Source organism: Gossypium arboreum, chromosome 7 (genome assembly GCF_025698485.1).
Source record: "Gossypium arboreum isolate Shixiya-1 chromosome 7, ASM2569848v2, whole genome shotgun sequence".
In the NCBI taxonomy this organism is placed as follows: Eukaryota; Viridiplantae; Streptophyta; class Magnoliopsida; order Malvales; family Malvaceae; genus Gossypium; species Gossypium arboreum.
The window spans coordinates 9,107,257-9,130,599 of record NC_069076.1 but is presented as its reverse complement, the minus strand read 5'-3'; the positions used below and the strand labels follow the sequence as shown (position 1 = coordinate 9,130,599).

Here is a 23,343-nt window from a genome sequence, read left to right as displayed (position 1 = left end):
ATAAAAAATAATTATAAAATTATCTAAAATTCAACATGTTCATATTTTAAGTGCACTTTAATTATTTTATAAAAATTAATTACTTTTCGACAAGAATTTAACTGAATTAACATGAATTTAAGTTAAAAAGGGTATGAAAAAGTGTGTAAATTTTTGTGTTTCTAGACACCAAGAGCTATTATTCGTGATAAAGGTTCTCACTTTGTGAAGAAATGGCTTAAGTGGTTGCTTGAAAAATATGATGTGAAGCACAAGATTGCTACTGCCTATCACCCCCAATCTAATGGGCAAGCTGAAAGAGTGAAAGGTACCCTTGAAAGGGTAGTACGCCCTAGCAGAAAAGATTGGTCTCGAAGGCTCGATGATGCATTATGGGCCTATTGAACAGCATTTAAGACACCGTTAGGAATGACTCCTTATCGGTTAGTCTTTGGAAGGGCATGTCATTTGCCATTAGAGTTGGAGAATAGAGCTCACTGGGCTTTAAAGTAGTAGAACTTTGATCTTAAGCAAGCCGGTGAGAGACGGATGTTGCAACTTGATGAGTTGGAAGAGTTGAGGTTGTTTCCCTATGAGAATGCCAAAATGTGTAAAGAAAGATCAAAGAGATGGCATGATAGTCATATACAACCTCGGGAGTTTAAAGAAGGTCAGAAGGTTTTGTTTTTTAATTCAAGGTTGAATTTATTTCCTGGGAAGCTTAAATCTTGATGGAAAAGACCCTATACCATCTACTGAGTTTATCCCTATGTAGCTATTGAATTATACGACAATTACGAAGGTACGTTTAAAGTTAATGGTCAATGTTTCAAACATTACTGGGATGGTAAAGTTGAGCGAGTTGAATCCTCGTTCAAATTAACAGACCCTTGATTTTTTATGAACTCGTTTTGTAAATAAATAAATAATTAGAACTTATTTCTTAGCTTATTACATTTAATTAATTCTGTCTAAGGAGATTGAACTTAAGCGGGACCACTGTGACCCCTCCAACCTTTCCTGGGAATTAATTTAATGTAATTTGTTAAGAAGAAATTTTCTAATTAAGATTTAAAATTTTTAAGTTTCATTTGTTTTATTTAAATTTTAAATTTTTATATTAATAAAGGGGGTCAAATTTGGCCCAAGTACTAATCAGTTTTTTTCTTGAGACAATATAGTTTCAGTTTGAAGCCCAATATAGCAAAAATGAGGGAAAAATCCATACCTTGCCTCCACTCCCATTGCTTGCCACCCAAGTAACCCTAATGTAACTAAATTCTTGCTACATGTTCCCCTAATTTTTCCTATATAAACCCCTCTTCATTCTACTATTTTTCATATCCCTCAAAGCAATTTGCTTACACCCTAAATCTCCCTTTTGTGCTATCAACCTCAAATCCCGAAAGAAACCCTAATTCTCTTCCCTTTTTTTTCGAAATCACCTATTGCTGCCTCAAGAAGATTGCCAAAGCACCAACTTTGCTGCCGCACATCGCCGTTGTCACCATTACACATTACCGTTGCTGTCGCACATTGTCATTGTCGCCGCACCATTCTTGCCATTGCACGATTTTTACCATAGCAAGTCTTTACCACTTTTCTGATTTCTTCCTTTTCCCTTTGTGTAGAAACTTTTCCAATTTTCAAGAAAAGATACCATGTCTCGCAAAAGAACTAGATCTTTAAAGACTATTCCTAAAAACATGATTTTGATCGATGAAGAAGTGAAAGAGAGATTTGATTCAATCTTCAACCATCAACCCATGATGCCGGAAGAAGGTTTTAACTTGAAGAGTAATGATTTGATGGTTCTTCCTATATGATTAGAAAGAAAATTAATGCTCTCAAGTGGGAACGATTTTGTAATGCTCATTCACTTCTCGAGGATAAACTAGTTCGAGAATTCTATGCTAGTTTGACTACGCAAGATGCTAGTGAAGTCATCGTTTGAAAGAAAAAGGTACCTCTTACTTCTAAGTCTATCAATGATTTGTTTAACTTACCTGATGTTGAAGAAGATGAGTACTACCCTATGATGAACAACACCAATTGGGATTTTTTTCAACAAGTGCTTGATGTTGTGAAAAATTTGGGATCCCAATGGATTATAAGAAAGTATGGGAGCCATTCTTGTCGAATGGAATACTTGAAACCAATAGAAAAGGTATGGTTTTATTTCGTTCGCTACAGTTTTATGCCTATCTCACATGGTTCCACCATCTCGATGGAACAGATGCTTTTGTTATATGCAATCTTGACAGAAAAGTTCATTAATTTTGGGAAAATATTCTCAAGGAGATCCATGATTGTGCTAAAAAAAAGGCAGGAAGTGCTTATTTCCCATTATTAATCATTTCACTTTGTTTAAGGGACCGTGTTAAAACACAAGAAAATCTGAAGGGGTGATATGTTCAAGGATGCATTACAAATTATGATCTTGAAAGATTAGTAGAGAGGGTGCATGAGCTGAATCAAGGCGAGCAAGAAGAGCCAACTGAGTCAAATACCAATGAGTCAACAGATAGAACTGAGACTAAAGCTAATTCAGTTACAGGCACTAAAGAGGAGGAATCTGATAAGGAACCGAACAATCCTAAACCAGTTGAAGGACCTAAAAACCCTGAACCAAGGGTTGAGCCAGAAGAAGAACCAATCAAGCTAAGTGTTGAACCTGAACCTAAAACTACTATGCCGACTTCTGCAAGTGCTTCAAAGAAATCAGAGTTGTCAATTTTGATGGATATGTACAAGTTCATGTACAATCAACAACAAACTTACTGGAAATATGCAAAAATTAGAGATAACTTCAAAATTCTTTTAAGAATATCTCTAATACTTTTGTTCCTGAGTTCCCAGATGCTATCTTTGAGACATGGACGGAAGGTATTGACGATGCAAGCGGAGATGGAGATGAAAAAGATAAAGGGAATGAGTTAGAAAAATAAAAGGGGGGATACTTGTTTTGTTATTTATTTAATTATTTTTATGTCCTTAGGAATTTATTTCTTTCGTTATTAGGATTTAATTTCTATAGAATAAAACATAGCAAGCATGAATAAACTTAACACTTCTTTAGAAAGAAAAAGACTAAGTGATGTGGTACTGAGAATGAACATGTCTAGGATTGGATTATTAGGAAACACTTGGTATTTAAGCAGTATTAATGACCCACTTCTCTTTCTTTACAACCCTACCTGGTGTTCAGTTTTCATTCATTACTTTTTTCTTACAATGAGGACATTGCTTCTTTTTAAAGGGGGTAACGCAAATAAATTGCTCAAATTTTTAAACTTTCAGGTATGTTTCAATCATTTCTTTCATAAGTATGTTTTAATAAATGAATGTTTAGAGACATTTTTTTGTTAATGAGATAGTTTGTATGCAAGTATGAATAATGATTTTATCTGAATGAAAGTATGTTATCACGGAGAATGGAATGCTTGTATGATCTTAGCCTTAGTAATGTTTTCCATGAAAACTTAGTTTCTCTTGAAATTAGACATGCATGAAGGTTTATATCTTTAGAATTGACTTGGTAACTTTCTTGAGGCAAAATCCTAGGAGACATAAAAATCTAAAATGATATAGGCACTATTTCTTTGGATCATTTGAGCCTTTTCAAGCCAACCCTATGATATTAGACCCTTGAAACTGTAATTTTGAGCTTAAAGGCATGTTTATTGCAATGAACCTACATTATAAGCCACATTACCATCTTTTTATGTTATCCAAATTTTGTGCACCCATCTTAACTAAAGTTGTCTTGGTAATCAACATTTGAAGAAATTTTCAAAAAGATGTATGTGCTCATGCTTAAAAAAAAAAAGCAAAGAAAAGTTTGCTTAGTCTCCTAAAAGGAAAAATGTATGAGCTTGAGTTTCAAAATAAGTTTGGGGGTGTTCCAAAGGTTCACTTAAAGAAAAAGGTTGTATTTCGAGAAAACCAAGACAAAGTTAAAGGTTAAGATTTTTAAAATCGAAATGTCCCATCTCTTAAAATCTTTACTTTTAACCGAGCCCCTTTACAACCTTATAAAAGACCTATTGATTTGACGATTATGTCACCTACATTAGTAGAGAGGAAGTCCTAAGTTCAACATATGAAGATGATAAATAAGCCTTATGATTGTTTACTTGATTGATAAGAAATTATGTTGAATGAAGAATGTTATCTATGGCTGTGACATACATGCAAACTATGATTCATGTTGGCATATTTTAAAGCTTAGAATAATCTTAAAGAATGTTTGCATATGAATTACTTATTAATAAAGAAGATCGATGAACATGAAGTTATTAATGCATGAGTATGGGACAAAAATTGATGCTGCTTACACAATTAGTAATTTTGCCTTAGCAAGACCTTTTGTTGTGGATAAACATTACTCGGGACGAGCAATGATTTAAGTTTGGGGGTGTGTAAACTAAAAAATATATAGGATTTTTCCTAAGTAATTTACCACCTTTTTACTTAAATTCATTGTTAAAACTAAGTGATTGTTTAATAAATAAATGAAATATGTAAAAATATGAAATTGGGACATAGAAATTATTAAAATGTGACTTTATGCTTTATTATATAGTTTTCACATAATATATAGCTTATTTTATATTAATTTGAACATATTATATTTTTAAGACAAAAAGTGGGTCATGCTGATTGAATTAAATAATAAAATATAAAATTATAGTTAATAATTTATTTTAAAATATTTCATTAATAAGTTGGGTTTTAATTAATTAATTAAATTGGATAAATTTTATTCTTTGGTCCTCTAATTTATTGATTTATTTTGGACAGGTCTGATAGCTTTGTTGGATTACAAAACCGTCCAAATTGGAGCCCAAGCCAACCCAATTTTCAGCTACACTTGGTTGTCCACATAAACCACTTTTTGGTTTAATTGCACAAGGTCCTTGTAATGTTGAAGAAATTAGAAATTTGCTTGAAGATTTGCACTTGACCGAGTCTCAGTCCTGAGTTGTTGTGGCACTTAAATTGAGTAAAAAACAAGCAAAAATCAGCTCAATTTCCTCAATTCATGGCCGGCCACCAGTTGAAGATGCTTGAAGTGATGAAACCTGTAACGTCCCCCCTACCCGAGACCGTTGCCGGAGTCAAGCAGGAGACATTACAAAACTTATCTTAGCACTTAAACAGTTTTCGTAGTAAACTATCCATCTGCGTTACAGTCGCTAAAAAAATCATATCTCGAGTTACGAAACTCGAAATCCAATTCTGTAAATTTTCCCTGAAACTAGACTCATATATCTACTTACTAATTTTTTTCTAGAATTTTTTGTCAGGCCAATTAGTACAGTTTATTATAAGAAGTCTCCCCTGTTTCAGGGTTCAGCTACTCTGACCCTTGTGCACTTCGAATCAAATTTCTTCCTGTACAGAAATCCAATGACTATGCCATTTGTTTCAATTAAAAATAGACTCAATAATGAATCCATACATATAAAGTTTGAGTCCTAATTCTTAATACACAATTTATGGTGAATTTCTAAAGTCAGAACAGGGAATTCAGAAATTGTTCTAACCCTGTTTCACCAAAACGTAAATATCTCATAAAATACAACTCTTTTACCAATTTTGTTTCTTCCATATAAAAATAGATTCATTAAGCTTCAATTACATATTTTATTCATCATCTAATTCACTTTATACTATTTTTGGTATATTTTCAAAGTTGGACTACTGTTACTGTCCAAATCTGTTTTAGTATAAAATGTTGATAACTAAGTTTATAACATCTTCATTTCTTCTTTCTACAACATTTACCAACAATTCCTCTTATTACTCTTCACTAACATATCAAAACATACCATTCTTAAGGTTTTGGTAACATTTACAAAACATACCAAAATATCATTTAACAACTTAGATACTTTCAATATAACCAAAAGACATCCTAGGTACAATGCCATTTTCCAAAAGATAGAAACTTCACCAATTTGAGTTTGGGGATCGGCTTGTATCTTTGAGTCCTTATACTTTCGTACCTAGCTCTGCGCGACGAAACAAACCGCACGCTGAGAATACTCTCAGTGGTATTTCCATAAACAATAGCTTAATCAACTTTAAAACATGGTAATTCAAACACATTATTGCTATTATTCAATATCAATCAAGACTTTAATAACCTTTACTTTATTTACCCTTATTAACATAACTCGGACACTAACGGATACACGGATCCAACCCACACTCCGGGATAAGCACATAGTGCTTCATCGAACAAATCCGAACTTTAACATTATAGTACACAAAGTACTTCATCGGAACAAATCCGAACTTTAATAAAGAGTCGACACATAGTGTCTCATCGACTCAATGTCGGAATATCCCAATACTTCCAATTCCTATGACATGTCAACTATATCCGACTAGCCCGACAATTGTTAATAGGGTATTCAAAATCACATTCATTTCAATATGGTAAAAATACTTACCTCATTCACATTTTCATACAATATAAATATCAAATATAGCAATAACGATTAAGCTCGGTTTATAGAAATACAAACCACTATTTATCGAATTTAATCGATATCTTCGTTCACTTTCTCTTTTCCTTCTTTGATGACGATCCGTGCTACGTTTGCTACTAACAATCATACAATTAAAATTCATCAATATACTAATTCATAAAACACATTTTCACTTTCTATCAAACTTTTAGAAAAATTCCAATTTCGTCCTTTTTCCATTACTAATCTTTTTTCTTTAACTTAAGCTTCATATTCTCTTTTAATCAACTCATTAACAATTTCTAACTCATAAAATTCATTATAAAACATAAATTTTGAGCTCTATTCAACTTAATCCCCATTTAAACCTAACTTAGAATTCTTTTAATAAATCACTCAATTTTCACTTCTAACTTCAATTCCTATCAATTTAACCCATAAAACCTCAATTTATTCAACTAAATCAATATCTAAAAATTTTCTATTTTCTTCATTTTAACCTCATACATGTAGAACTTTGAATTAGGCATCCATAAACATAAAAATCATAAGAAAATGAGCTAAAACAACTTACCAATTAAACTTTAGGGCCTTAATCCTCAAATTTCCCTTTTCTTTTCTTTCTTTCTTTCCTTCTTTCTTTCTCACGTTTGCTCTCTGTAACTCTTTCTATGTTTCTTTACTCATTATTATTTATTCATTATACTATATTATATTATTATTAACCTATAAAAATATAAATTAACATGTGTAATAGCTATAACATAAAATATCTTATAGCTATTACACATATATACCAACTATTACACATGTTATATCATACATTCACACACATGGCACTTAGGGTCTAATTGCTAGATTAGTCCCTTTTACTTCTTTAATCTATAATTAAACTTTTATTCCTTATGCAATTTAATCCTTTAAACTAAATTCAAGCTACTTCACTTAATTAAACACTAAATAACCATTCAACTATAATTCATAAATATTTCTAATAAATATTCATGAATAAATTTCACTGAAACAAGATACTCAAGACTCAATTTCCGATACCGTAACTTTCGGTTCATTACAATTCTCTCCCCTTAATAAATTTCGTCCTCGAAATTTACGAAAAGAGATGGGGTATTGAGATCTCATCGTTTCTTCTGGTTCCCATGTAGCTTCTTCAACACTGTGACTTCGCCATAGCACTTTTACTAAAGGAATACGTTTATTACGTAATTCTTTTACCTCTCGTGCTAGAATCTCAACTGGTTCTTCTTCATACGATAAGTCAGGTCGAATCTCTACATTCTCGGTCGTAATAACATGTGAAAGATCCGATCGATATCTTCTTAGCATAGAAACATGGAAGACATCGTGCATTTTCTGTAGTTCAGGAGGTAAGGCCAATCGATACGCTACTGGTCCAATTCTCTCAATAACTTCGTAAGGCCCAATAAAACGAGGACTTAATTTTCCTTTTTGACCAAATCTTAGAATTTTCTTCCAAGGTGAAACCTTTAAAATACTTTATCCCCGATCGAGTATTCAATATCCCGTCGTTTCAAATCGCATACGATTTCGTCTATCAAAAGCGTTTTCAATCTTTCCGAATTTTCTTAATCGTACTTTCCGTTTCTTGAACCAATTCAGTCCAATCATCTTCTTCTCATTCATTCATCCAACATACGGTGATCGGCATCTTCGTCCATACAAAGCCTCATACGGTGCCATCAGATACTTGATCGAAACTATTATTATACACAAATTGGCTAATGACAAATAATATTCCCGATTAGACTCAAAATCAATCATACAGCTCAAGCATATCTTCTAAAATTTGTATTACCCGTTCAGATTGACCATCGATCGTGGATGAAAAGTCGTACTAAAATGAAGTCGAAAATCGAAAGATTCATGTAATTGCTTCCAAAACCTTGACGTAAACCTTGGATCTCTGTCGAAATTATTGATTTTGGAATACCATGTAATCTAATGATTTCCGAACATAAACCTCAAAGAAGTTTCTTTAACGACCAATCGGTTCTCACAGACTAAGAAATGAGTGACTTCGTAAGTCGATCAACTATTACCCAAATAGCATTCTTTTTACTTGTAGACATCGGTAATCCCGTCACAAAGTCCATCGTTATTCGGTCCCATTTCCATTCGGGAATATTGATGGGTTGAAGTAATCCGATGGAACTTGATGTTCGCCTTCACTCATTGACAAGTCAAACACTTTGCCACATATTCGGTTATATCCTTTTCATTCCCGACCACCAATACAATTCACGCAAATCACGATACATTTTCATACCTCCGGGATGAAATGCAAATGGACTATTATGAGCTTCTCAAGAATTAACTCTTTAAACTCGAATTATTCGAATGCAAAGTCGATTCAAATCTTAAGCGACCATTTCCATCAATGCTAAAATTTTTCATTGTACCATTCGAATCATCTCTCTTTTCTTTAACAACTTATCATCTTCTAACTGCGGCTGATCCGATTCGATCAAACATTATCGGCTTTATTCTTAATTCAGGTCAAAAGGCTTCCATCTTCATGATACTAAGTTGTGCAAACATTGCTCGTAATTCAATCGCACTTTTCTACTCGGTCGTCGGCTACTACATTAGCCTTCCACGGATGATAGTCTATGACACAATCATAGTCTTTTAGAAGCTCTATCCAACGCCTTTGTCTCGATTCAAATCTTTTGTGAAAGTAGATACTTCAAACTTTTATGATCCGTATAAACATAGCACTTTTTACCATAAAGATAGTGCCTCCAAATCTTCAAGGCAAAAATTACAGCTGCTAATTCTAAATCATGAGTTGGATAGTTGTGTTCATGCGGTTTCATTGCCGTGAAGCATAAGCAATGACTTTCCGTTCGCATCAAGACACATCCGATCCACTCAATGAAGCATCATTGTACACTACAAAATCTCTTTCGATTACGGTAAAGTCAACACCGGTGCCTCTGTTAACATTCGTTTTAATGCTTCAAAACTTTTCGACATTGCTCATTCCAAACAAATGGAATATTTTTCGTAGTAGCTTGGTCATCGGTAAGGCTATCTTTGAAAATCCGTTGACGAATCTTCGATAGTAACCACCAATCCGAGAAAACTTCGTACCTCGATACATTCTTAGGAACTTTCCTTTGAATAACCGCTTTAATCTTCTTTGGATCCACTCTAATTCCATCCACGATACGACATGACCAAGAAACACAACTTCTGATAACCAGAATTCACACTTGCTCAATTTTCCATACAATTGCTTTTCTCGTAGTATTTGCAAAACAATCTGGAGATGTTGCTCATGATCTTTTTCTGACTTGGAATACACCAAAATATCGTCGATAAAAACTACTACTGAACCGATCCAAGTATGGTTGAAAAATCGATTCATAAGATCCATAAAAGCGGCGAGGGCATTTGTCGGTCCAAATGGCATCACTAAAATTCATAATGCCCATACCTCGCATGCGGAATGCCGTCTTCAATATGTCGCACTCTTTTACTTTCAACTGATAGTATCCCGACCTTAGATCAATCTTTGAAAATACGGAAGCTCCTTTCAGTTGATCAAACAAATCATCTATTCGGGGAAGTGGATACTTGTTCTTGACAGTCAATTTGTTGAGTTGTCGATAATCAATGCACAATCGCATCGACCCATCTTTCTTCTTAACAAATAACATTGGAGCTCCCCATGGTGATGTACTAGGTCGTATAAAACCTCGTCCAATAAGTCTTGCAAGCGTACTTTTAATTCCTTTAGCTCAAGAGGTGCCATACAGATGCGGAGGTATCGATACGGATCTGACAGGTAGACTTCAATCACAAATTCTACCTCTCGATCGGGGTAATCCGGTAATTCCTCGGGAATACATCGAAAATTCACATACAATCCAATTTTACTACATCGACTTTCAACCGAATCCGAATTAATCACATATGCTAAGAAAGCATTACAACCTCGATGAAGAAGCTTGCTAGCTTTAATGGCCGAAACAATACGAATTGATCCACTAGTCCGAATACCATTTACTTCAATTCTATCTTCACTTTCATTCTGAATAATAAACTTCTTCTTATAACAGTCTAAAATCACTCCATGTTCTGATAACCAGTCCATTCCCAAAATAACATCAAAGTCGCCAAATGGCATAATCAACAGATCAACAGGGAATATTCTATCTTGAATCATTAACGAACATCTTTGACATATATGGTTCACTAAAGTAGTTTGTCCCAGTGGACTAGACACTTCTATTATAACTTTAGACAATTCAAACTCTAATTTTGTTGTCTCAACTACTTTCGTATTAACATATGAATGTGATGACCCAGGGTCTATTAAAGCATAAACGGGTGCTGAATTCAATAAGAATATACCTGTCACCACATCGTGAGCATCTTTCTCTTCTCGAGTCCTCACAACATACGCCGAAATGGAGCTCTAGCTTCAGATTGTTGTGTAGCACTCTCACTAGTTCTTCTAGTACCACCTCTAGCAAGCGAACTACTTGGCCGATCCCGACCTCTGGAAGCAAATTCAGATCTTTGTACTCATCGGTGTTGTTCCAGATATCTTTGGGCAATCTTTAATAAAGTGATCGGTAGCTCCACAACGGAAACAACCTCCAGTCAATTTTCTACACTCCTCTTTGTGTCGGTTTCCACAATGCTCACATATTGGAATTTCAGATTCGAATCGGACTTGGATCTTGCCAAGTGAGACACGATGAGTCGTCTTTTCCGACCTCGATCACTCCTTTCGATCGAGAACTAAATCTCCAATTACCTCGTGATTCCTTTGACCGCTTAGGTGCGGACTTGAACTAACCATTCGGGACGTTTTTGATCGAATGAGCAACTTGGACTTTTTATCCCTTCCAAGAATTTGTTCAATCATCTTAGCTCTTTCCATTAAATCCATAAACTCGGTGATTCTAAGAGGCATCAAGCGTAGTCTAAATTCATCACGTAATCCTCTTAAAAATCTTTTACATCGGTCGGCTTCATTCGGTACAAACTCGATGGCATATCTGCTCAATCTCGAAATTCTCGTTCATAATCCACTATAAGCATCTCACCTTGTTTCAGGTGTTAAGAACTCTTGTCTTTTGTCTTCTATGTACATTTCTCCCAAATACTTATTTTGAAACTCTTTTGAAAGAAGTCCCAACTTATCTGTTCCTCAAGTACATTCGAATCACCGATTCCCACCATACTAAAGCTTCCTCTTGCAGTAATGAGACAACACACACTAAGCTTTCTTGTGGTGTACATTCAAGTTGCTTGAGAACTCTCTTTGTAGTCTTTAACCAATTTTCAGCAAGACTCGAATCAATTCCTTGGCACCCAAAAATTCAGTAGCTCCATATTTTCTCAATTCTTTAATTGGAGCTCTTCGGTAGTAGGGATAGAGGACGTAGCAAGCATAGTTCCTACCGCTTTTGAAGGGCATCGGCGATTATTCTAAAGACTTGAGATTGTCACTTCCAACATTCGGTTGATTTCCTACTGGATTCACACTTGGAGTTGCAGACTCCGATTCATTCACATTATACGGTTCATCATCTTCACTATACATCTCTTGATCAATATCCTCAATGCTTTTATCAGACATTCTTAATGCTATAAAACAAAAATATTCAACAAACATATCAGCATCCAATCCCAACTCAAATTTGACTCAGTAATGGCATGTACCTCTAGATTCCCATTGACATTCGATTTAGTCCTAGAACCGAATAAACCTAAATAGCTCTGATACCAATCAATATTGTAACGTCCCCCCTACCCGAGACCGTTGCCGGAGTCAAGCAGGAGACATTACAAAACTTATCTTAGCACTTAAACAGTTTTTGTAGTAAACTATCCATCTGCGTCACAGTCGCTAAAAAAATCATATCTCGAGTTACGAAACTCAAAATCCAATTCCGTAAATTTTCCCTGAAACTAGACTCATATATCTACTTACTAATTTTTTTCTAGAATTTTTTGTCAGGCCAATTAGTACAGTTTATTATAAGAAGTCTCCCTGTTTCAGGGTTCAGCTACTCTGACCCTTGTGCACTTCGAATCAAATTTCTTCCTGTACAGAAATCCAATGACTATGCCATTTGTTTCAATTAAAATAGACTCAATAATGAATCCATACATATAAAGTTTGAGTCCTAATTCTTAATACACAATTTATGGTGAATTTCTAAAGTCAGAACAGGGAATTCAGAAATTGTTCTAACCCTGTTTCACCAAAACGTAAATATCTCATAAAATACAACTCTTTTACCAATTTTGTTTCTTCCATATAAAATAGATTCATTAAGCTTCAATTACATATTTTATTCATCATCTAATTCACTTTATACTATTTTTGGTATATTTTCAAAGTTGGACTACTGTTACTGTCCAAATCTGTTTTAGTATAAAATGTTGATAACTAAGTTTATAACATCTTCATTTCTTCTTTCTACAACATTTACCAACAATTCCTCTTATTACTCTTCACTAACATATCAAAACATACCATTCTTAAGGTTTTGGTAACATTTACAAAACATACCAAAATATCATTTAACAACTTAGATACTTTCAATATAACCAAAAGACATCCTAGGTACAATGCCATTTTCCAAAAGATAGAAACTTCACCAATTTGAGTTTGGGGATCGGCTTGTATCTTTGAGTCCTTATACTTTCGTACCTAGCACTGCGCGACGAAACAAACCGCACGCTGAGAATACTCTCGTGGTATTTCCATAAACAATAGCTTAATCAACTTTAAAACATGGTAATTCAAACACATTATTGCTATTATTCAATATCAATCAAGACTTTAATAACCTTTACTTTATTTACCCTTATTAACATAACTCGGACACTAACGGATACACGGATCCAACCCACACTCCGGGATAAGCACATAGTGCTTCATCGGAACAAATCCAGAACTTTAACATTATAGTACACAAAGTACTTCATCGGAACAAATCCGAACTTTAACGATGAGTCGACACATAGTGTCTCATCGACTCAATGTCGGAATATCCCAATACTTCCAATTCCTATGACATGTCAACTATATCCGACTAGCCCGACACTGTTAATAAGGTATTCAAAATCACATTCATTTCAATATGGTAAAAATACTTACCTCATTCACATTTTCATACAATATAAATATCAAATATAGCAATAACGATTAAGCTCGGTTTATAGAAATACAAACCACTATTTATCGAATTTAATCGATATCTTCGTTCACTTTCTCTTTTCCTTCTTTGATGACGTATCCGTGCTACGTTTGCTACTAACAATCATACAATTAAAATTCATCAATATACTAATTCATAAAACACATTTTCACTTTCTATCAAACTTTTAGAAAAATTCCAATTTCGTCCTTTTTCCATTACTAATCTTTTTCTTTAACTTAAGCTTCATATTCTCTTTTAATCAACTCATTAACAATTTCTAACTCATAAAATTCATTATAAAACATAAATTTTGAGCTCTATTCAACTTAATCCCCATTTAAACCTAACTTAGAATTCTTTTAATAAATCACTCAATTTTCACTTCTAACTTCAATTCCTATCAATTTAACCCATAAAACCTCAATTTATTCAACTAAATCAATATCTAAAATTTTCTATTTTTCTTCATTTTAACCTCATACATGTAGAACTTTGAATTAGGCATCCATAAACATAAAATCATAAGAAAATGAGCTAAAACAACTTACCAATTAAACTTTAGGGCCTTAATCCTCAAATTTCCCTTTTCTTTTCTTTCTTTCTTTCCTTCTTTCTTTCTCACGTTTGCTCTCTGTAACTCTTTCTATGTTTCTTTACTCATTATTATTTATTCATTATACTATATTATATTATTATTAACCTATAAAAATATAAATTAACATGTGTAATAGCTATAACATAAAATATCTTATAGCTATTACACATATATACCAACTATTACACATGTTATATCATACATTCACACACATGGCACTTAGGGTCTAATTGCTAGATTAGTCCCTTTTACTTCTTTAATCTATAATTAAACTTTTATTCCTTATGCAATTTAATCCTTTAAACTAAATTCAAGCTACTTCACTTAATTAAACACTAAATAACCATTCAACTATAATTCATAAATATTTCTAATAAATATTCATGAATAAATTTCACGGAAACAGTACTCAAGACTCAATTTCCGATACCGTAACTTTCGGTTCATTACAAAACCTCCTATTTTTAGCAAACTGTCATCTTCTCTTCACCTATAAATATAACCCCTTCCTTCCCTCATTCATCATCCTTTATCATTCATCATTCTCTCTTCTCTCCAAATTCTCTTAGCAATTTCCATTCCCCACGCCTAGCATCATCTCTTCATAGAAATTTTAGCAATATTAAACCTCTTAAAGAGCCCTTGGTTGGCCACCTTGGAGAGCCATCAGCAAAGGAGCAAAGCAAAGAAGCGAAGGAGCCTAGTCAGTCAGAGTCTTGGGTGACAACCACTTTGATTTGGGTTTAATCTTTCCTTTCTTTAATTTAATCTAAAAATGTTTGCTATGTGTTCTTTGTTCTTGTTTACAACAATGTTAGCTTAATTTTATTTAAGCTAGGATGATTGCTTTGATTAAATAATATTTATTTGATTCATACTTATAATGTTTGTGCCTCAATCAATCATGTTTTCAATTAAAATCAAGTCTATATTTCGTTCATACGTGATTGAAATGCACTTAAATTAGCTGAGCGATTCTAACCAGACGACAGCTAGTGGACACATAATTGAAATGTGCAGGCTCAATTTAAATCCTAACCCGATTAAATTGCAGGTTGCATAACAATTATAACCAAGCTCTGTTATCTACATAGTTTTTAGATCTGTGTGATTAAACTATTTCAAACCTAACATGTCCCTGTTACCTCACACGAATGCTAAGAAACCCTTAGTAAATAAGGATCAGTAAAATGCGTATTTACTAAGTAAAGGATTCTGAAAGGACCTAATGTGGTTTCCAAACTCATGAAAGATCGAGTTGCCATGGAATGTTTTTCCGAATGTTATTAAGCATGTTAATAATAAGTTTGAGTTTAATTAAAGTAATTGTCCTAGTTTATTTATGTTATAATTGTTGCAAATTGTGTTTAATTTTGCTAAAATCTATTTCATTCATATAGTTTGCATACCTAGGATAATTTGAATTAGGGATCATTGCATTTAGTCTAATATATTTTAATCATCACTTCTTAAATATATTGTGTTTTTATTTACCAAATTGTTAATTTAATTTTATAAATTAAGTGACTTAGCATAAATACAATCCCTGTGGAGACGATAACTTAATACTTACTTATTACTTGATAACGACTGTGTACACTTGCACAAACCTACGCGTTACAGGTGTATATATTAACATGTGAATGTTATTACTTATGGCAAGTTGTTTTAACCTTGTTGAATTGGTGTTTTGGTATTGCCTATGGTGTTGGAGATATATATTCTTCTATGCAAAAGATGTGATATTCAATAAGTATATGAATGGCATGTTGAATAATATGAAATGAGTTAGAAATAGTAGCTTGATTGGTTATTGAATGAAATGGAAATGAATTTGAACATTTGCAGTTTGAAACATGATTGTAAAAATGTGGCCTAGTTCTTATGGTTTATAGTTGAACTTAAGGCTTAAATGTCATATATGTGCACAAGGTTCACAAATGTAGAGAAATGAAATAAAATGGTATATTTCAAAATGGTATGGCATAGGTAAATATAGATGTTTGAATGATTTCTGATTGGTATGCCTTAATGATATAGAAATGTTTAGGTTTAATTGATGTTTAAGTAGTGAATGTCTTGTTGAAAATTTGAACATGAGTATTGAACTTGATTGGCATATTTTGAATAAGGTGAAGTTGATGCTTGATACATATATTGAGTGGTTGTAATTGGAAGTTTTGAAATAGGTACCAAATGGTTCATTTTTACCAAAAGCAAAGTCTATGTCCCGATGAGCAACCTACCTCATCGCAACGTCGATCGATAGTGAGTCACATCACAACGTCGAGTGGTCGGAGGTCATGATGTGACATACTATTTTGGTGATGTCACGATGTGGAAGAGATGACGTCACGGCACCGGTCCTAAAATTTTAAAACTTTTCAATTTGGTCATGTTTCATGCTCGGGTTGACAAAAGTGCTTTCGTAAGCTTGATAAGACTCAATTTTGATTGTTTAACGATAAATGATTGTGTTTGACATTGAATTGCATGTGCGTATGAGTATTTTACTAAATTGATTGTACTTGCTCCGGCAACAAATATAGCATCCTGTAGCTCAAACCCGACAATAAGGTCGTACGAGGGGTGTTACAATAAATCTCCACTATTTTCTAGTAGAATAGCAATATATGAAACTTGTATGTAAAACTTATGTTAATAGTTGTACCAGTGTCATATATTTATAGGGAGATATAGAAGAATCCTTGTTGAATAAGAATAACACAAATAATATTTATTTAATAGAAAACACTACCCTAATCTAACTAGGAGAGAGGGGGGCAACACACCCTAGATAATATCATTAGGTTTTTCGTTCTTCACATATAATATGAAGAGAATTAGGCCTCTCATGCATTGAGTTCAATTATATGTGTTTCCTTAACTTTTGGCCTAGTACTTTATAATTTAATACAACTCAATACTTGTTTTCTATTTCTCAAAAATAAATATATTTTATTTGATTAATTTAATTAACCAAACTAACTAAATTAGTTTTCTAATTAAATAATTTTCTCAATCCAATTTTAATTTCGTTAGTCATGACAACTTTCTTGTAAAAGAATCTATGAGGAAATATATTTAATTTTCACATTCAACAGATTCATGATGACTAATTAATTTTATTTTATTTTCAAACTTTAATTATTTAATTGTAATTAATTAAATGATAATTTGGAAAACTTAAATTAATTCTTGAATCATTTCTGTTTTTGGTGAGAAAACACATTCATCTGTTAAAGCAACCTACTTCTCTAACTTCACCATTTTCATTCATGCATGTTCATTTGGTTGTACATGCAAATCATTTATGGTTTCAACGAGTTAGCGAAGGGACCGATTGGACACATATAATTATGGCTCAAATAATTTATAATTAAGTTACAACTTTTCACCTATTAATTATAAACTTATTTAGTCATGAAGTCATTCCACTATTGTATTGTGACTGAGCTCTCCCTAATTACATATCATTACAAAAGTTACTCAATAATTGTTCGTGTGATGACCTTGCCATTCGTGTGTTACTCTTGTATGACATTCTTAATCTCTTTAAGATAAATATGTTCTCCCAATATGATCCTAATTTGTCTCATGGTAATCATTACATCTTCCTTTATGAAAAATCAATTACTATTAAATAGTAATAAAGTCATTTATCACTAAGACAAATGACTTGTGGCCACATTTACTTTTTGTCTATCATGTAATGCTGATGAGAGGATATCATTTACCCATTAATTGGTTTATGAATTCCACTATTGTGAATGATGCTACATATTGCAAAAGTTGTATACCCGGCGCACCGGCTTTTGATTCATTATTTATTTGAACCTAAGCTTTTACTTCCATTAAAGTGTATAAGTCACGCATACATAGTCCATCATCCATTCAAGATTAAGTTATGTCACACTATGAACTGTCACAAGTGAATAAATCCATAAATGGATCTAGGATCTATTCTACTTAGGTCTTATTTGATGTACTGTTAGTCTAGTTAGTCACATCTTTTGACAATCATCCATTCTGATGCTCAAGACAAAGCATCTCACTTGGAATTGATAGACAGCATATTATTCTTTCAATCGGTTTGCCCATTTCTGATTAGACTAAGGACATGTATAGGTTCATCTACTAATACAAGTTGTCTTTCAATATTACGATCCAACCACACAATACCGCTTAGTATTAGTTAAATATTAGATAACCAGTGAGCCAATATTTGCTTCTATTTTGTTTAACATTCAAAAACATCGATGATAATATACAAAGGGTATTAATGTAATTAATGGATATTTTATTAAACTAATTTGTTCGAAAAGTACATGTATACTTAGATGAAAATACTACATTAAGGACATTAGATCTCAACAGTTTGATAAACTGAAAAACTAAGTGCTGAAAAATAAGTATTAAAAATTTAAGTACTAAATTTAAATTATAAAAATTGTTTGATATATTACTTAAAATTAATTACGGAATATAATTAGATTGTTTGATAAATATATATTGTAAATTATAAAAAACTATATTTTACATTTTATCCTTACTTTTTAAACATTTGACTTTATTCTAAACAAAATCAAATTTCAAACATAAAGCTTTTATCGGATGATATAATATTAAAATAAAAATAAAATTGAATTAATTGAAAATATTTTCCATGAAGTGATAAGTAGCTTTTATCTACTTATCATTTTCTACACTTTATGGTAGAAAAAATTCTGTTTGTTTTCATTTTGGATTATTAACCATTTGTAAAAATTAAATATAATTTTCAATGGATTTGATTTTTTTCAACAGTTTATCTAACAAGACTTTAGTCATTTTTGGTTCATGTAATTTTTGAATTTTAAAATTTTATTGTTAATTCAAACTGTAATCATTAAATTTGTAGGTTAAATTTTATTATTTGTTATACAATTTACGTGAGTTGTCGATTTAGTCATTGTTTTCTAATTTGATTAATTTAGTCATTATAATTTTTAAATTTTGAAATTTAAGTGCTGACTCAAACAATAACAATTAAATTCAATAACTAAAATGATGTGGTTTTGTAAGTATTATGTAAAAATAAAAACAAAATGACATTTTCTACATATGCGGTATGAGATTTTAGAAGTTGAGGGAAAAGGTTACATTTGGATTAAAAAGACATTTTCTATTTTTAGAAAATAATTATCATTCTCTAATTTTTGTAAAATTTATTATAATTTTAAAATATTTATATATTTGATGTACTTTATTTTTTTAAAATTAGGATCGAATTAAGAGAATTTGTAATGTTAAAGGTTAATTTTTTTAAATTATGACTAAATTGATTTAATATTTAAAATTGAAGACTAAATTTTGTTATTATACTAATTTTTGAACTATCACCTCACTCTTTGTCAATTACTTTAATAGAAAAAGAAACAACTAACAAGGACTAAATTCACAACTTATGCATAATACAAAGATTAATAACAAAACTTGATACCATAAATTTAATAACCATTGATTAGATTAGAACTAAAATTTTAAATTTTAAAATTATAAAAACTAAAAATGAGTAAATTAGAGTATAATAATTAATCTGATAGAATACTAGTAGCAAAATTTCAATTAGTTTTTATTCCCCTTTATCCACTGGTTCCTCTAAATACACAACAAAAAGAAAGTTGTATTTGGCAGCATTAAAATAACAAAAAGCAGAAAACACAGAGTTGCACCATCAAGCTTTTAAAAATGAAAAAGTAAACACTAATTCCCCATTAAAGCTTGAACCAAAAACTACATCTTCCTTCCGTGCTTAGATTCATTAGATGTTAGGGTGAAGCCGAAAGGCTAAGAGAAAACTAAAAGGCAAAGCCTATACATATAAGCTGTCCAACTGTGGCCATGCGCAAGATTTATAGTCTGTGAAACAGATAGGGCGATAGGACGTTGGGTTTCATAATGGTGAGTTTCATTTCAGTGAGGTTAGGTTTCATCACACCTTCCTAGCAGCAGTGGTCCTCCAAATATATATTACTCCGAAATCCACACATGACATGACCTTTGAAAGCTTTGCACCAACAAGCTTTTCGTAATCTTTTGGTGCTTTTTTTTTTTTTTTTTTTGTAATAAAAAACAAATAAGACCTTGTTTTCTTTTCTACGGCTCAACTTTCAATTTGAAAAACTATGCTTCAATGGTTGATCTTCAAATATGAAGTTAGAGTTTGGGTATTAAGTGGGATAGGTGAAGGTGACACACTGCCATTGTTTTGGCCGATATCCCCAAAGCATATTCTTCTTTCAAGCAGTCCTGCTGCTGATCCAATGATTAGAATAATAGAAAGATAGTGTTTTTATTGATCTCACACTTCAATTCCCGATTTAAAGCAATGTAAACTATTGCAGCCTGCAAAAGGATGGGGAGAAATAGTATAAAAAAAATTCAAAGTAAAACGGGAAATGATTGTTACTTTGAGAAGAATTCAACGGGGAAAGAGTCCCATTCTGAAGGGAATCTCTCATTTCTCTCAGCATGTGCCACTAGAAGACACATCATAGAGGCCCCCTTCGTGACTTTACTGCATTTCTTTTTTCAACTTTGGATCGCTGGAAAAAAATAAAAGCATGATCAGAGGACTTTTCTCTCTTTCCATTAAGTTGTTGAACCACCATCCTATTGCTATTTAAGATCTTGAAACATTAATGAAACTATAAATCTAAATTAATTGAACACTCTTCTTAAGAACGTTACCTTTGCTTTGGCTAGTAAATCCATTAAAGATTGTTGTACTCTTCGTCCTTCCCTTGAACAGTAAAGGACATTTCGGAGTCACAATTATTGGGTCATTGCAAGTTGTTGGCTATTATAATGCAGGTGAGTTAGGAGCTTGACAAAACCCTCTTCACATGCATAAAAACGGCAGTCCATTTTTGGTTTATTCTTCAAGGTTGAATTAGGTTTCATATCGTTGAATGCCTACTTATTTTTATTCCCAGTATCTCTAATTTTAATTACCTATGCAATGGGTGGTTGGGTTCTTTATATTTATTTTTAAACTTGGTCTTTGATATACAATTGTCAAAATCTCTTTTGTTAATTTGTTTGGTAACGTTATCTTTCTAGTCAGCTTTGAAGGGATTGTTATCTAACTTTTACAGGAAAAAGATAAAATTAAAATTATGCGATGATTTATTTAAAATGGGGGAAAAAAATCAAACTACGACATTTAAATAAGAAAGAAATTCATCATCTAAAATTTCCCAAATTTGGATTGTATATAATTAACAATACTCATAAAATGACAATGATATGTATCAAGCTAAATTGAGGAATTACAAAAACAAATTAACATTGGAATGCATAAACTATTTTCTTTTATCTAAAAAGGGATCAGCAAACTCACAATCAATGTAGGGTGTTAAGCCAATTCAAACTGCCTGTATGAACAACTGTTTGAAACCAATTAGGTAACCCCTGAAAAACAAGATCTCTGAATTTCCCTTTCTTTGGATCATAAGACACCAAAACCCTGTTCTTATACTCCAACAATACTTCCCCACTGTTTAGTAAACACAGAACTCGAACCACTTTCCCATTGGAACCACTCTTCCATATCTTCAAAGGTCTATGTCGATCCAAATTCAGCTTCAAACACTTGGGCATGTATGCTCCAATGGTGAATTGTTTAACCCAAGATTCCTTCACGTTATAACATTTCATAACCCATATCTCCAACTTCCCATAATTCCCATAAACAGCTGCAGCAAGACAACCACCTAAAACAGACAGATGGAAGTTACACCTATTTAAACCACCACAATCCGGTTTCGGGACTTCCCGGAATTGTTCATCGGCTAAGTCGAAGGAGATAAGACGGCGAGCCGGATGGTATCGTCTTGGCCTACTCACCCAATGAAGTCTTCCATTAACCAAAGCCTCCGAAGGCCGCCTTACGAATTGATATGATACTTTCCCTAGACTCCTCCACGAAGAGCTTCCTAGTGTGTAAATTTGAACATCTGATTGTGGATAGACGGTTCTTCGGGCACGACTGTAACTACTAGTATTCCTATAGTAAACTATCTTAACTACCTTGTATTCCTTGGTTTTGGGATGGAATCCGAATCCGAAAACGAGTTCTTGATCAGAGTATTGTCTAGATTTTGGTAGCTCTATACAATCCATGGTGAAAGGATTGTGAATATAAAGTGCATCGTTGTATAACGAGTCAGATAAGCATAATAAACCATTACAGGAACCTACAACATCAAATTCAGGCATGGTAGCTTGAAAAGGTACATATAACCTTTTTACCTTGTCTTTGTCTTGGTTGTGAGCTGATAAATCCAGGAAATAAATCTGGTTTCGTATGGGAAAATCACAGTGAAGGATGAGGCAGGGGTCGTTTCCATCAGCTTTCCATGAAAGATGCATATCGGCAAGAACAGGGTCTTGAGTTAAGGCACGCCATCGTTTGCATACGAACTTGAATTGCACCAAAGATGTGATGGGTAACCTCGAAAGTATGTCGACGATGATTTCGTTGGGAAGGGTTTCCATGGCTGTTGGCTGTGGTTGATGATGATGATGATCATCATCATCTTCAGTCTGGGTTTTCCTTCTTTTAGCACGTTTATCACCGTCCAAATCCATGGTTGAGAGATCCAGAGAACACATGGGGGGTTACAAAATTGTGGGTTTGGAGATCAGGTTGAAGATAAACATGGTGGACTTGGATGGAATCAAGTTGCGGAAAAGAAAATAAAAAAGGAGAGACGAAACCGAAAGGAAATTAAATAATGTTTATTTGTATAGAAATAAAAACCAATCTATTGAATGAACTCACTTGTAGAAAAGATAGACACGACGATCCACACCGTCCAATTAAGTATAAAATGACCAAAATGTGAAGGCAGAAAAAGCAAATTTTATGAATCAATTCCCATGTCATTGTAAAAGATTGGCCCTACTGATAGTGACCCTCCAACATTAAGTCTTGAATATTGGGAGCAAAAAACAAAAAGAATAGCCATAAACAATATATATGCTTCTCATTCAAAAGACAGATGTGCCTCATTCTTTATATCTTTATGCATAGCAT

At 32.9% G+C, this 23,343-nt stretch overlaps 1 protein-coding gene and 1 long non-coding RNA gene across 2 annotated transcripts; both read right to left on the bottom strand.

Moving 5' to 3' along the window:
- Positions 1-19,924: 19,924 nt before the first annotated feature.
- LOC108484611 (uncharacterized) lies at positions 19,925-21,224 on the bottom strand. The gene is made up of 2 exons (XR_008285533.1): positions 20,994-21,224; positions 19,925-20,848 (listed from the first exon to the last, which is right to left on the bottom strand). It is a non-coding gene; the product is annotated as an uncharacterized LOC108484611 (long non-coding RNA).
- Positions 21,225-21,484: 260 nt separating this feature from the next.
- Positions 21,485-23,134, bottom strand: LOC128279235 (F-box protein At3g07870-like). The gene has a single exon (XM_053030463.1). The coding sequence runs from the start codon at positions 22,917-22,919 to the stop codon at positions 21,648-21,650; it is 1,272 nt and encodes a 423-aa protein (XP_052886423.1). The 5' UTR covers positions 22,920-23,134; the 3' UTR covers positions 21,485-21,647.
- Positions 23,135-23,343: the final 209 nt, after the last annotated feature.